The sequence below is a fragment of the Carassius gibelio genome, chromosome A17, assembly GCF_023724105.1.
Source record: "Carassius gibelio isolate Cgi1373 ecotype wild population from Czech Republic chromosome A17, carGib1.2-hapl.c, whole genome shotgun sequence".
Lineage (NCBI taxonomy): Eukaryota > Metazoa > Chordata > Actinopteri > Cypriniformes > Cyprinidae > Carassius > Carassius gibelio.
The window spans coordinates 17,629,172-17,645,562 of NC_068387.1; the positions used below are offsets into that span (position 1 = coordinate 17,629,172).

Consider the following 16,391-nt stretch of genomic DNA (forward strand, 5'->3'; position numbering starts at 1 on the left):
AATAAAACATCAGAAAAATGTAAGAAATGTACGGTATATATTTTTTAAATAAATGCTGTTCTTTTGAACTTTCTATTCATTAAAGTAGGAGGTAGGTGTTTAAAAATCAGAGAAGCACAAAACAGCTTCTTTAAGGTACAGCCATAATTCCTTAGAAAATAAAACATAATTAACTGCCACCATGGTGACCCCGGAGCCGCTGCGAAGTAAAGGAGGTAAACAACTACCCAGGCAATTTGACTACCAAATGATAAAACAAATGACGCATTTTATAGGACATGGCAGCTGGTGCATCAACCAGCCGCAGCACAAACATGTCTAAATGGCATAGAGCTGGTTATAACAGCAGCGCTATTAGATCCACAGATGACAAAGGAGAGGTGTGATGGGCCATGGATGCAGAGACACATGCAGGGTGTGTGTTTAAAACAGAGCCGTGTGGATGAAAGTGAGCAGGCAGAAGCCCAACTGTGCTGAAATCACCTCTTCTCTTCTCTCACACAAACATTCACTCATCAAATCTCACTTACACACACACACGGCCTCTCACATGATTGTTTCAGCTGTTAGTGTGGTGGGAGCAGTGATGACAGCAGCACATGAGACACAAACGAGACTCCAGCTGCTTTACACTGGTTACACAAGCCAGAAGAAGTGTTCACTATTATGTTATTAGACGATCTGGAAATGTACGCAAAAATAAAGAGTTTGGGGTTAACCGGAGAATAACTGCGAGGCTGACTCTCCTCCACATCCTTGTATTTGTCCTTGAGGTCCATGAGCCGATGGTAGGCTCTGATAACCTCACTGAACTCGCCCAAGTCTACACACACACAGAGCAATGAAATTCTCCCAGATCTGCCATCACTCATAATTACACTTGAGCGCTTCCTGAAGGGTGTGGAATGCCTTCTCCCTACCACACACAAAACAGGAAGACCAGTGTGTTTTAGCAGAACTATTGTTAACAGAAGTTGCTTGCTTGCATGTAGATGTACTGTTGTATTAAACCATGTATGGCCAACAAGTCGTTTTATGCTCTCCCTTCCAAAAACTGGTTTTGGCAAAGTTGTAGTTAGCATGTGGCAATGAATTACAAAGAGAGCATTTTAGGTAGAAAGGTTGTTCTAAAAAGTACAGGTAGTCGACATGATTACTGTAAACTACTCATTGGTTGATTCCAGAGTCTGAAGTTAGCATGTTGATAAAGATAGCAGTGCAATACTCTAAACAAAGAGATACTCACTTGAAAAACAAAACAAAAACAACTTTATAATAACTCTAAATCCAAAAGTAAAAGCATGAAAAAGGAAATAACTAAAGAATGGAAGAAAAAAAAGAAATAGTCAAATAGCAAAAAAGGGTCAAAAGAGAGAGCAAAAGAACTGAAGAGATTAAAAGAAACAACTTGCAAAAGAATCAGAGCAAAAGTGAGAGAATGACTGAAAAGGCGCTAACGGGAATGAAAGACAAAAGAAATGAAAGAAAGAAGGAAAGAAAAACAGTGAAAAAATGCAGCGAAAATGGTGATGAAGCGAAATATCGAATGTCAAAGAAAAACGAAAGAAAGAGAAACTGGCAAAAGAAAGTTAAACAGCAATAAAGAACTACTCAAAGAAAGATAAAAAAGGATGAAAGCAAGTGTAAAGATTAAAAGTAGAGTCAAAGAAATAAAGCATGAAAGAAAGAGCAAAATTACATTTGAATACGTTTTACAAAAAAAAAAAAAAAACATTTCAGTCCTTCTACTTCAAAATTTCATGTTTAATTTGATGTTACTTCATTGTAATTATGAAATTTACATGCAACTTCTCAAAGAAAATTGTTTCTACAGCAAATAGTTTTTAAGAGTACTGGATCATTAGCTTAGTAAGATGCTCCGAGTTGAGTCTCCAGTGCACCTCGTGAGAAACGCTGTGTGTGGCACACAGATCGCTAAGAGCATTCCAAATCAATCACTTACAGTAGGAGCCTTCAGTTAGCACACAGATCACAAGGTTATGGAACAGAGCTGATATTTCTGTAAGCGCCATCAACAAAAGCCTATGCCACAGGGCTCAACATGGGTTTCATTGTAACATCTAAAGCCTAGTTTCCTTTGAACACATGCAGGTGTGTGCACAATCTCTCTCACACACACACACACACACACACACACTTCCTCTGTTCTGGATGGTCCCTGGGAGCGTTAATCAGGTTTTAATAGAAGATTGCAAAGACTCATCTCAGGGATGAGTGCACAGGGCTAATTGGACGAGGGGCAAAGGAGAGGAGAGGAGAGAAATAATTCCCAGAATCCTCAGGTACATGCCGTTACAGTGGTGTTCCACAAAACATCTCCGTTCCTCGCAGGAAATCAGCAAAAACCTCCAATCATGTCAAGCAACAAGTGTCCTAACTGGCATTTAGCTTCCAAATCTGGTTAATATTGGCCGGTTGGTGGTGGTGGTGAAGTGCTGGTTCCTGGGGTAGACACTGCAAGAACCCCGAGGAGATTTATCTTTGCAATTGCAGCTGCCAAAGTCATTCCTACAGTAATTGAAAAGCAAGGAGGCCTCTGAGCGTCCCCTGTGGATGCAGGATGAAGGAAACAGAAAAGCAGCATAAATCAGGTCAACTGGAACCTGAATAGGGGCTTATCTACTTTTTTACTTGTGTGAAAGATAAGTGCAGTGTTTTTGAAAGAAGCTTCTTTAAGCTCACTATTTATTTGGTCAAAATTGAAGTAAAAGCAGTAAAACTGAAATATTACAACTGTAATATTGTGATTTGATTTATCTATATATCTATATCTATCTATCTATCTATCTATCTATCTATATATAAATCATGATTTCTTTATTGTATATGGCCAGCAAACGACAATATGCTGAGTCAAACTTCAACAGACAAAATTGAAAAATAGTTTTACTAGTGCTTGGATTTTTGGCAGGCTCTTAAAATTATAAAATGGACATTTCTCCTCGTCTGCTGCCTTTGCAACCATAGCTCATTTAAAATACTGAAGGAACGCTTAACTGACTGCTTATTACTATCTTTACTCCAAATACCAATGTTGAACAAAAAATAATTTTTGGGATTAAAACACCAGCAAAACAAAGCTTCGCTGATGTAGCCTTTATTCTTAGCTCGTACACTCATACTCACTTCATTCTCAGTTTGATGTAGGCCGTGGAGAGGTTGTTCCATGCTTCTGAATTCTGAATGGAGAAGAGTAACGATCAGAGTCAGGTCCACGGGTGAAAGTCATTTGTCAAAATAAATCATTATAAATAAATGGAGTATTAAGCCTGCCGCCTGACTACATTTGAATTTTAAGTACAACATTAAGAGTATAAGAGGCTCCTGTACAACATAATGGGGTTCTTGGTCTGTGCAGTTTTATAAAAGCGAATAGAAGCCTGTAAGAACAAAAACAGGGAGGCATTCGCAGACACAATCATTTGATTACGATAAGCCATAAATCATGACAGCACGAGTACTGAACAACTAAGCACAAGACCTTTCTTTATGCTCATATGACACTGATCTCCTTACAAGGACCGTGTGACTTACATCTGGTTCCAGTCCAAAGCATCTCTGAAGAGCTTTGGCAGCCCCTTCGTAGCCTTCCAGTGCAAAATACGCACAGCCCAGAGAGAACCACACACCCAACTGTGGAGATAAAAGACAAAGAAGAGAACGTGAGAATGATTGAGTATTACTGATGAGGGCAAAAAAAAACAAAAAAAAAAAAACTGAGGAGACTTCAAGTGCTTTACTCGTCTTTTAAAGGTGTTATACGGCCCTAAAAATTAATGATGCCTTTTGAACCCATGGACCCCAAGGAATGTGTCTCTTTCATGTGTTTTAAATCAGTATCTCTTCACGGGTGCTCATCTTTGCATCTCTCTAGCCCTCGTTCTTCCTTACTTCCAGTTCTAGGCCTAAAGGCAGTATTAGCTCGGCCAGGCCCTGCGGCAGCACTGCGAGGCGGTGTTAAAGATCACGCTAGGGTCATCAATGAGTCCCTCAGGAAAATTACTCTTGTCTTCTTGCTGCCTGTGCTTCTTCATTATAGATGAAGGGAGGAATGAAAAATGATTGGGGCTGGGGGGAGCTCTGCACTTTTTTTGGTTCTGTGGTGAATGAACCTGATGCCACTCATCCACATACTGCTGTCTCACTGTTTTCTACAGTACTTCAGTGTTTCTTATGTTCTCTGTCAGCACTCTGCCAATCTTCTCTATAAAGTGCATCCATCCTTTTGATATTCTAGAGCTTGTGTATGTGTGGTAAACATGAAAACGTAACAAACAAACACTTGTGTTTGTAGAGACTAAGGCTTCGTTCACACTGAACACATTTTTGCATACCACTGTATTGCTTCTCTATTATTTTCTACATAAAAATGATTGATATTTTAGACTGTTTTGCATGTCCCGCTCCCATTACACTGTTTACAACTACTATCTAGTTTCTATTTAAAAGTATGCTGCGCTGCACAGCAGCTCCAGCAACTTTATTGCCCATGTTCATATAAAATACAATTACATTTACATGTGGATTTCATAGCCATTTAATGTATTAAATAATGGTTGACCATTAGTGTAGAAGCTCAATAATAAAAAAAACAATCAAACTACTATTTTCATTTAATTTTCATTTCATTTTATTTTATTGCTCCATGGTAAAACACAAAACATCTCATTTTCATTTTTAGATAATTTAAATTCCCATGTGCAAAAGGGAGCAGAAAGAAGATCAAATCTTATAATATCTGTCCCCTATTCCAAAAGCAAAATAATGAAATAATGACTATGAAAGTTAAAACATGAATTTTTGTTGATACATTTGTTAAAACTCAAACTACAGCCATTTTACTACCCATCTATTTGAAATAAAATGCTAGCCAATTATTTACAAATACCACGTGAACTGATCGTTGCATCAAAAGCAGGCTATGACTGTAATTAGGCATTTACATCACACTGGATGTAAACTGGATGTATGATGCTTTTAAAATTTGAGATTTTTTAAAATTATTATTCATGTTGTAACAGTAATGCCATCATTTGGCTCTTAAGTCAAAGGAAACACTGGCCAGTACAGAAAATAGTTTGTAGAATACCCTGCACACACCTGAATTATTTCAGTAAAAAATGGGTATGGGTGGTTAATGTCTATCAACATTTACAGGATGCTTGGGTAAGGACTATCAGCACAAGTGCATGTCATACCTGCATGGAATTGATTCGCAGCGAGCGTTCGAAACATTCCACGCACTGCTGGAATTCTTTGTGGCGCAGATGATGGAGCTTTGGACCTTTGGGAGCGTGCACTGCGGTGTTTGGAAAGCTCCCATGCTCGGTCATAATACTTTGGATCCTTCAGCACATCACCTAACAGACAGTAAAGCGATGGCGTCTCAAAATCTCCTCCGCCTGAGAGAAAGAAAAAAAAAAAAGTGCCACCAGATTTAAACCAGCTTGGACAGTTTTAATCCTCATACTGGAGAATATGCACATGGCCTTAAGTATGTGGAGACCTCTTTTTAAATATTGGGTTTGTCTAGGCCCCTTAATTCCAGTTTATATAAATACATTCTAGGCAATTATGTGCTGAAACCTTTTTTGGGAGGGTCTTTTTAAAATCCAGAATGACATGCAAAGAAATGTACTCAATCCTTGTTTGAAAGAACTGGACTGTCCTGCACAAAACTGGACCTAACCCCACTGAACACCTTTTGGATGAATTGGATCATTCAGATAATTTTGTGTCCAAATAGGAGTAATTTTCCTAAAATCTACTGTCAAATCTTTACTGAATAATGAAAGCGGTTACAGAGTACAAACTCTTGATTAATGCCAATGGTTTTGAAATGGGGTGTGGTGTGTGGATGTCCACATATTTTTGGCCATATAGTGCGTAGTAGGGATTAAACTAATGACACAAGTATGCTGTTACACTATTTTAATATTATCAAAAACCACACTACTAAAACAATTACTTGTAGAAATAGCAAGGGTCCAAAATCAAAAACAACAAAAAAAGATGAATAATAATAACCAAATTAAATAAATACATACATACATGCACGAGTAGATTTTCTACTAGGTTAGATTTTTTTTTTAAAATATTTTTTTTTAATTCTGCAATATTTAAGTTTTATCTATCAATCTCTATCTCTCTCTCTCTATATCTATATATATAATCTATCTATCTATATATAATCTATCTATCTATCTATCTATATATAATCTATCTATCTATCTATCTATATATAATCTATCTATCTATCTATCTATCTATCTATATATAATCTATCTATCTATCATCTATCTATCTATCTATCTATCTATCATCTATCTATCTATCTATCTATCTATCTATCATCTATCTATCTATCATCTATCTATAATCTATCTATCTATCTATCTATCTATCTATAATCTATCCATCTATCTATCTATCTATAATCTATCCATCTATCTATCTATCTATAATCTATCCATCTATCTATCTATCTATAATCTATCTATCATCTATCTATCTATCTATCTATCTATAATCTATCTATCGATCTATCTATCTATCTATCTATCTATCTATCTATCTATCTATCTATCGATCTATCTATCTATCTAATCTATCTATCTATCTATCTATCTATCTATCTATCTATCTATCTATCTATCTATATATATAATCTATCTATCTATCTATATATATAATCTATCTATCTATATATATAATCTATCTATCTATATATATAATCTATCTATCTATCTATATTATCTATCTATCTATCTAATCTATCTATCTATCTATCTATCTATATAATCTATCTATCTATCTATATATATAATCTATCTATCTATCTATCTATATAATCTATCTATCTATCTATCTATCTATCTATCTATCTATCTATCTATCTATCTATCTCTCTCTCTCTCTCTCTCTCCTCTCTCTCTCTCTCTCTCTCTCTCCTCTCTCTCTCTCTCTCTCTCTCTCTCTCTCTCTCTCCTCTCTCTCTCTCTCTCTCTCTTCTCTCTCTCCTCTCTCTCCTCTCTCTCTCTCTCTCTCTCTCTCTCTCTCTCTCTCTCTCTCTCTCTCTCTCTCTCTCTCTCTCTCTCTCTCTCTCTCTCTCTCTCTCTCTCTCTCTCTCTCTCTCTCTCTCTCTCTCTCTCTCTCTCTCTCTCTCTCTCTCTCTATCTATATATATATATATATATATATATATATATATATATATAAAGAGTAGTGACATCAAAATTAAAGTAGACAAAGGCCACAAAGATCCCAAATAAAATTGTTGGTACAGAAAGAAAGGAGAGGGGTTGAAAACAGGACCAAATCAGACTAAAACCTGCATCTCCAACATGAGAAACAAGGACCAACACATCTTTAGTATGTGTGGACACAAACCCTTAGGGACAAGAGAACTTAAGATGGTAGGACACACCAGTACAACACTACAGCCACTTTGTCTAACTCAAGCTGGCGAAATTCTATTGCCATCAACACATACCCTTAAGATCACCGTTAAAGTGGCTTCGCTCTGAAATACACTGGATGCTGGGCTATATTACGGGGCAGCTCTCATCGCTTCCTGCCCTTCCGGCCCTGCTGCTACTCATGGGGATGGATGGATAAAGGGCTTTTTGCAAACACTCAGAACTGAAGCCGTAGTGGGAGAGGGGGGTGGGCGGCAATAAAATTCACAGTGCTTGCCCAGCACTTCTATTTGGGTGCTTATTTATTTTTGTGGGTACACATAATTAGAGAAGTGGGAACAATATATCTTCATACTAAACACATTAGTTAAAAAAAGAAAGCTCAAAACCTGAAGGCCCAGACAGAGGATGCATAAAAAAATTTAAAAAAAAAAAAGGTAATTTTTCTGTTCTATAAGAAAACCACCGATAAGAGAAGTAATATAAGAGAGAAAGAGAACCCCATGGTTTGACAGCATCTGAATGCTCCTTTGTTCCTCGTGGCTGTTAGAAACTGCACATTTCACATTGCCTACAAACGACAAGGTGCCATTGGAGCCGACAAATGTTTGTGTAGCCCATTCAGACACAGTCAAGCTGCCGTTTCCTCTGATGGATCTCATGACTGCCAGCAACACAAATGGATGCTAATGGGGGGCCAGGTTATCAGTTTCACTGCTAATAACCGGTTGGAAATTTTAGAAAGGAAACTACCAGAAAGTATGTTTACTATGGTCAATTCTCCGGACTTAACAGCATAAAACCCATAAAGCTTTAGTTTAAGCAACAAACCTTCAGTTCTAATGTAAAGTGAAACTGTTTTCTTAACTTAGAATGGAAAAAACTTATGCACTTTCTACAAACAGGGAAAACATAAGACTTGGGGAAAACTTTATCAACAAAAGGTCATGAAAACTCTTCGCCTCAAGAAAATAATATAAATATGATATAATATATATAGCTGCTTTATCTTCGGTTTATTTGAGACCTGGATTTTTTTGCAGTCCCATTATCAATTAAATAGACAATTTATAAAATAATGAAAACTTGAAATTAGTTCAAACCTTTTTTTTTTATAAATTTCACATTAGATGAAATGGCTGCAAAATAACAGGATTTACCGTAGGTCTTAAAAAAAAGTAAATAAAAAGATAATAATAGTGTAATTTAAAATAAAGTAAAAGTAGTGGTACACCAAAGTATTCATGGAAAGAGCTTTCACATGGTAAATTCCAACAGTGGGACATGGGTCAATACATTTAAGTCAAATCAAATAAACATCAGTAAACGTCCCAGATGCCCTGAAGATGACCACTCATTAAATGAACAGAGTCTCATGAATTAATCCATCAGCAAAACATTTCCAACTCCAGTCTTTATGATGTGTACGCACCATTTTCTCACCTCAATTTCTCTCTTCTTCACATATTTTACTGATTTTCTCATTTTTTTCATATGAAGCATCACTCCCTTTCGCCTGTGTCTGTATTCTGTTTTTTACTTTCTTTTCCACACATACCTGCAGTTTATGGCTTTAAGCTTTAATAAGAGTGCAGGGAGAAGTAGATAAAGGGAAACAGAGAGAGTCAGTATATCAGCTACTACAGTGGAGTGGATGTCAGTACATTTTTATAATATTACAGCTCAGATTGGGGGTGATTGGCTGCTTTTATTGACCTCAGATGTACCCTATAATCTGATTGGCACACAAAGAGGATGGTAACTTAATAAAGTTGTGAAAGGGCTCCCAGAAATCTGCTCTAAAACACACAGCGAGAGAGATGTGTTGTTAGAGCATGCTGACAGGAGCTCATATAGAAAGGATAGAAGACAAGACAGAGGACAAAGGGACAGGATCAAGAGGTAAAAGTATCAATCAATTCCTCTTTAAGATCTTAAACAGAAGTTACTTTCTCATATCCAAACCTAATATCCCGAGACGACTATGAGCAAGTCATTTGTAGGTTGATTTCCCCGAAGAGTAAACACTGTAAGACTATGACGCAGACAATGATCTGTTTGTTTGAACATGATGTGCCATGAATTTGGGGAAGTACTATTCATTTAAACTGATAATTAACTAGTTTGACGTTTTCTTTAACAAAATATGTGAGCAGTGTACCTTGCCGTGCTGTCCCATCCTCTCCAGGCAGACGACCGCATCCTCCCAGAGTTCCAGTCGTTCGTAGATCAGCAACGCAGAACACGTCAGGCCCAAATCAGTCAACAGACTCGCCAACTGCCTCTGAACACACACACAGCGTGCCAAGATCAATTAACCTGCTTCTAAATACACAAAGGATGTGGGAGGCATTCAAAACTATATATTTAGAATGTGTACAGAGCCAAAAATATAAAAAATTAAACAGATTGTGTTCAGTTTATTTTGGTTTATTGTACTTTACAGATGTTAGCAGGGCCGTCATTAAGCCATTTTATTTGAGGGCACTACAGAAGCAGTTAGCCCTTCTTGAAAGCACTAGTATTTTTTGACATATTACCATTACATTATTTATTATTTTAATTATTAGTATTATTCATTATTACCATTTTATCTTTTTTTTTTCATTTATATAAAAAAAATATTTTTTGAAATTTTGTTTCACAGAAAAAAGTGACGTGTTTGGATTGTCATTAAGGGTGGTTACATGACAATTTTCATTAAAAAAAAGATATAATTGGACAATATTTAAAATCAACATTGAAAAATAAAATATAAATAAAAAAAAAATACATTGAATTTATTTTATTTAAAAAAAAATAAAAATAAATAAATAAATAAAAAATAAAAAAAAGATCCTTCTAGAGGTTACCTACAGTTCTATACACCTTACCAAGAATATACGCTGCCTCCCCACTCCCCCCTCTATCTCGCTCTCGTTTTCTCTGTTCGTTTTTTTCTCTCTCTAAACCTCTTTCTGAAAGGATGCATTCCGCGGACAGCCATCCATCTCCACAATGTCATGCTTCACAGGCAGAGCTATATATACATCTGTGCTAATGACCGTCGTCTGTCTCTGATAAATGCTACTGGTTAAACGTGTGTTTACACTCTTTCAACTCTTTCTGTCATTCACAGATCATTTAAGAACAGACAGATGAAGTGCCAAAAATGATGAAGAGTCGTAGGCTGTGTCCACTGTAAGTCCATGTATTTCTGTTAATAAACACACTGAGATGTGCTTCGCCCCCACTGGAGATCATCTACTGAAGTTTATGATGCTGATGTATAAAACGGCTGTATTTGTTAAGGGAATATACACACTGAACCAACATCACCCTCGACCTCGAAAATCAGCAAGACGTCAAAGACACATAGCTGAAAGTGGTTCAGCGGCAAGAAATGCTCAATTCCTGGTCAATTTCTCCTTCACCTTTCGGTCCTATGACAAACCTCCCCCCACCTCCTCACCCGCCTTCAGTGGCATATCACGTCCCACAGGCATTATGGGTACCTATAAATCTAGATATACACACACCAGTGAGGCTGCCAGTAATCATGTGACCTATCAGCCAGGAGACAAAACGTGATGCTACTAACTAATACGGAGAAAGAGAGCGAAACACACATACAGAGAGAGAGAGAGAGAGAGAGAGAGAGAGAGAGAGAGAATAAACCCTTTCAGTCTTATTTTCTTTTATTCATCTTAATGTCACATTTTAATATATCATTTTAAAAATATATAATTATAAGAACAGAACAGAACAGCACACACACACACACACACACACACACATATAGTTACACATATTTTGATATTAATTTTACTTTCTATTTAATAAGGTTCATTTACATTTTACTTTGAACTACTGTTATTTTATTTTATCTACACTGCTATTTTAATTTACATCATATAATTTCTCATTTTAAGACAACAAATGTTTTAGCAATACAAATGCACAGTTTTTGTCTTGACCATAAAACACCAAATTTGAAAAGCTGACACAGAGAGAGAGAGAATAAAAGTAAAAGCGAGCGAGAAAGAAAGAAAGGCTCTGGGAGGCGTTGGGAGCCCATTTGCAACTTTTCTATCTTTTCATTTCCTCATTCATTTCATCTCCAACAAAACTGCCACAGTGAACGCTTCTCTGATTCATACACATGCCAAAATGATTCAGTCTGAAAAGCACATTTCTAAAACCTGTTCCCAAAAAAACAAACAAAAAACCCTTTATGCCCTCCAATGCTCCACTGTCTCTTTACCCGACAGAAACGCAGACAAACATACACACACACACTTTTCTCTGGTTGCATGCTGCTCTCGTCTCTCTCTCTCTCTCAGTATTGCAGCATTCTATTCCCCTGCCAGCAATAGAAGTGACTTCAATTCCAGCTTTATTGCTGTTCACTGTTATTACACAGAGCGCGAGCAATGTCATCCACAGGGCTGATCACATCAGCCTTCCCTTCTTTTCATCTATCTATCCATCCTTCCACCTACTCTCTTTTTCCATTCAGTTATTTCATTCCTTTTCTGTCAAAAAAATCTTCATCCATGCTGGCCAGTTAGAATTTGCCGTTCTCCTCCATTCATATTTTTTCCTTTTTATATATATATATATACACAGTATTGTTCAAGATAATAGCAGTACAATGTGACTAACCAGAATAATCAAGGTTTTTCGTATATTTTTTTATTGCTACGTGGCAAACAAGTTACCAGTAGGTTCAGTAGATTCTCAGAAAACAAATGAGACCCAGCATTCATGATATGCACGCTCTTAAGGCTGTGCAATTGGGCAATTAGTTGAATTAGTTGAAAGGGGTGTGTTCAAAAAAATAGCAGTGTGGCATTCAATCACTGAGGTCATCAATTTTGTGAAGAAACAGGTGTGAATCAGGTGGCCCCTATTTAAGGATGAAGCCAACACTTGTTGAACATGCATTTGAAAGCTGAGGAAAATGGGTCGTTCAAGACATTGTTCAGAAGAACAGCGTACTTTGATTAAAAAGTTGATTAGAGAGGGGAAAACCTATAAAGAGGTGCAAAAAATGATAGGCTGTTCAGCTAAAATGATCTCCAATGCCTTAAAATGGAGAGCAAAACCAGAGAGACGTGGAAGAAAACGGAAGACAACCATCAAAATGGATAGAAGAATAACCAGAATGGCAAAGGCTCAGCCAATGATCACCTCCAGGATGATCAAAGACAGTCTGGAGTTACCTGTAAGTACTGTGACAGTTAGAAGACGTCTGTGTGAAGCTAATCTATTTTCAAGAATCCCCCGCAAAGTCCCTCTGTTAAAAAAAAGGCATGTGCAGAAGAGGTTACAATTTGCCAAAGAACACATCAACTGACCTAAAGAGAAATGGAGGAACATTTTGTGGACTGATGAGAGTAAAATTGTTCTTTTTGGGTCCAAGGGCCACAGGCAGTTTGTGAGACGACCCCCAAACTCTGAATTCAAGCCACAGTACACAGTGAAGACAGTGAAGCATGGAGGTGCAAGCATCATGATATGGGCATGTTTCTCCTACTATGGTGTCAGTTGCATATGTTAAAATACTTGAAGAGGTCATGTTGCCCTATGCTGAAGAGGACATGCCCTTGAAATGGTTGTTTCAACAAGACAATGACCCAAAACACACTAGTAAACGGGCAAAGTCTTGGTTCCAAACCAACAAAATTAATGTTATGGAGTGGCCAGCCCAATCTCCAGACCTTAATCCAATTGAGAACTTGTGGGGTGATATCAAAAATGCTGTTTCTGAAGCAAAACCAAGAAATGTGAATGAATTGTGGAATGTTGTTAAAGAATCATGGAGTGGAATAACAGCTGAGAGGTGCCACAAGTTGGTTGACTCCATGCCACACAGATGTCAAGCAGTTTTAAAAAACTGTGGTCATACAACTAAATATTAGTTTAGTGATTCACAGGATTGCTAAATCTCAGAAAAAAAATGTTTGTACAAAATAGTTTTGAGTTTGTACAGTCAAAGGTAGACACTGCTATTTTTTTGAACACACCCCTTTCAACTAATTGCCCAATTGCACAGCCTTAAGAGCGTGCATATCATGAATGCTGGGTCTTGTTTGTTTTCTGACAATCTACTGAACCTACTGGTAACTTGTTTGCCACGTAGCAATAAAAAATATACTAAAAACCTTGATTATTCTGGTTAGTCACATTGTACTGCTATTATTTTGAACAATACTGTATATATATATATATATATATATATATATATATATATATATATATATATTATTGCACTTGTTTAACAAGCTTTCTATTCAGAAAACATTTGTTTGCTTCGCATTAGTTGTATTATTAACCAATCGGGCAGGAACGGAGAGTTAAATGTTGCTCTATTACCTGACAAACACTGTCAAAATGAACTCATCGTCTCAAGCCTGGATGCTCTCAGGGTGTACAGGAAATTAATTTCATATTCTATCTGACAAAGTTCTTATTGATGCGACAATGGCTGTATAACCCAGCTGTTGTTTACACTGAAATGGGTTTCTGAGAAGCAGATAGATAAGTTACGGCTGCCCATGCTCATTTGAGGTGATTAGCTCAATGCACTTGTGCGCCTGGTAATGACAGAAAATATGCAAGCAACTCAATTTAGGCACAAACAAATAGGTCAATCATTTCTGCTTCAAATTAACTCTGGTTATCTGGCTTTATAATATGGGCATTATTCCCAACATGGGAATAAATTCAGACATAATGAAGGTAAGAAGAAAAAAAAAAACTCAATCAAGGGTAAAATGGGTTCTCTGAACAAAATTATTTGATGCATTTTTAAGTGCACACATAGATCATGATCAGCTACACACAGTGTCGTTGAATCGTTCATTCATGAATTTGTTCATTCATTTGAAGGCTCTCATTAAGCTCTCCAAACCTTAGGAAGGATATCTTCCAATTTCAGCACTGGAAACGATGAGTATTTTAAGAGATTGATTATACATATTTTATATGTAAAGGACTTCCATCTTGGTCTGTATTTCATGTGCGACTGCATTTTGACCAACTTTAGAGATAAATGTCTCGTTAGTCAAAATTATTCAAACATACAACCTACAAACCTGACATCCTTAAAAAGAGAAGTTTCATAAATAAAATACAAATATATATATCTATGAAATAAAAATTATATATATATATATATATATATATATATATATATATATATATATATATATATATATATAAAATTATATATATATATATATATATATATATATATAACTTCTCTTTTTAAGGATCTCTAAAGTTTGTCAAAATGCAGTCACACATGAAATACACACACACACACATATACATATATTATTTATTATATCATCTCACTCAAAAATGACCATAGAGTTTCGATCTATTCGTTCGACCTATTTTAAAAGTTGACTCTTCTGTAGTTACATCATGTACTAAGACAACCGTAAATGAAAAGTTGCGATTTTAAAAATCAAGGAACTTTGCTGCTTAAATAGGAAAAATATAGGAAACTCTTTGGTCATTTTTGAGCGAGATTCTATCGGTCTAATCAGATCCAATGATCTATGCTAAGCTAAGCTAAAAGTGCTACTGCCCCAAGAATGATGACAATAACAAATAGGTGTGCCAGCACATGCCAAAGTGACAGCATCTTTATTAAATTTTTTATTAGAGATCCCCCGCTGCTCTCCATGGAGAAACGCTACAGGGTTTGACCGCTGCGTAAAGCGTGTGCAGGCCTTCTGTTGAAAACTCAAGTGAAAAGATCAACACTCATTCCGTTCACAAACCATATTTCAACATTTCAAATAGCAATAAGACAAAACACAATAACACAACGCAGCTGTGTACGACATGCAGACAATGCCACAAGCAAACATTAGATGCATCCTTGCCTGAAAAAAAAACCCAAAACAAACAAACTAGTCGCACACAGCATGTTGTCTTCGGTCATCATTACGCTACAAATCTGTAATTCACATCCCCAGCTGTCAATCATTATGAACATATGGACTGCAACCATAACTAAAATGAAGAGAAGACAGGAAAATTGCTGTCAAATTCCAAGATGCTGTAAATAACTTCATGGGGAAATGTCTGCAAAATATCAGTTCCAGAACATTTCAGAATCAAGAAAAAGAAAAGAAAATGTTACATATTCCAGAAAATGCATTTTGTGAATTAACAACAAATTGCATAAAAGAGGCCATTTTGCAACTCCAGTTGGGCGTTCACTACGGAAGAAAATCATCAGGAAATAAAACTTCCAACTGAGTAGATACGATCAGTTTCTATGGAAGATGGCTAAGCTCGTCTGCAGGCAGAAGATAACTAATTATTTAGCATTTCCATGGCTGGAAAATGGCTTGAATATATAAGTGCTAATCTACCGATCAGGAAGAGTCGAGGGAGCAGCTGAGAAATGAATTTTGATGTGGAAGAACCCCACGACCGCCCAATAAACACATGCTCATCACTTAGACGTCTATCAAAAAGTGCATCATCTTTAAGCATCACACTCTTTTTTATTTCTTTTATTTTTTGCGCACAAAACATCTGATGTTTTAAATAACCATTTCACTCAAAAATGTTTATTTTACATCAAGAGGTTTCAAGTCAATATGCTTTTATTTGATACATAAGATACAAAAAAAAAAATATGATAATTTTGACTGAATTAAACCAGTACATTCAAATATAATATCTAAGAGTGCTTTTAAGGTGTACCCAGTATTTATTTTATTAAAGAAAGAACAAATCACCTAAAAGGCATCTTTGAGGACATCGGTGAGAAAATTAATCACCGCATGTAAACTGCCTGAAAACTGAAACACAGTAATAACTAAGAGTTTTTGAAACATGCCACAAACTCTGGCTAGAGGCACAGATTTAGATATAGATCTTCCATTGATTTTGTGTGACGGAAAACTCAAAAAGGACACAGGCATGACTAACAAAGGTTTTCTT

The 16,391-nt window shown here is 36.4% G+C and overlaps 1 protein-coding gene across 1 annotated transcript in view; it reads right to left on the reverse strand.

The window, feature by feature from the left end:
* Nucleotides 1-1,757: 1,757 nt before the first annotated feature.
* Nucleotides 1,758-16,391, reverse strand: part of LOC127933560 (tetratricopeptide repeat protein 27-like) — a 65,275-nt gene continuing 50,641 nt past the window's right edge. The window contains exons 2-6 of the mRNA XM_052530604.1: nucleotides 9,601-9,723; nucleotides 5,220-5,423; nucleotides 3,556-3,654; nucleotides 3,148-3,200; nucleotides 1,758-2,568 (exon numbers count right to left, since the gene is read on the reverse strand). Coding sequence (XP_052386564.1) covers nucleotides 2,406-2,568; nucleotides 3,148-3,200; nucleotides 3,556-3,654; nucleotides 5,220-5,354 — 450 coding nt within the window. The 5' untranslated portion in view covers nucleotides 5,355-5,423; nucleotides 9,601-9,723 and the 3' untranslated portion in view covers nucleotides 1,758-2,405. The remainder of the gene's footprint in view (nucleotides 2,569-3,147; nucleotides 3,201-3,555; nucleotides 3,655-5,219; nucleotides 5,424-9,600; nucleotides 9,724-16,391) is intronic.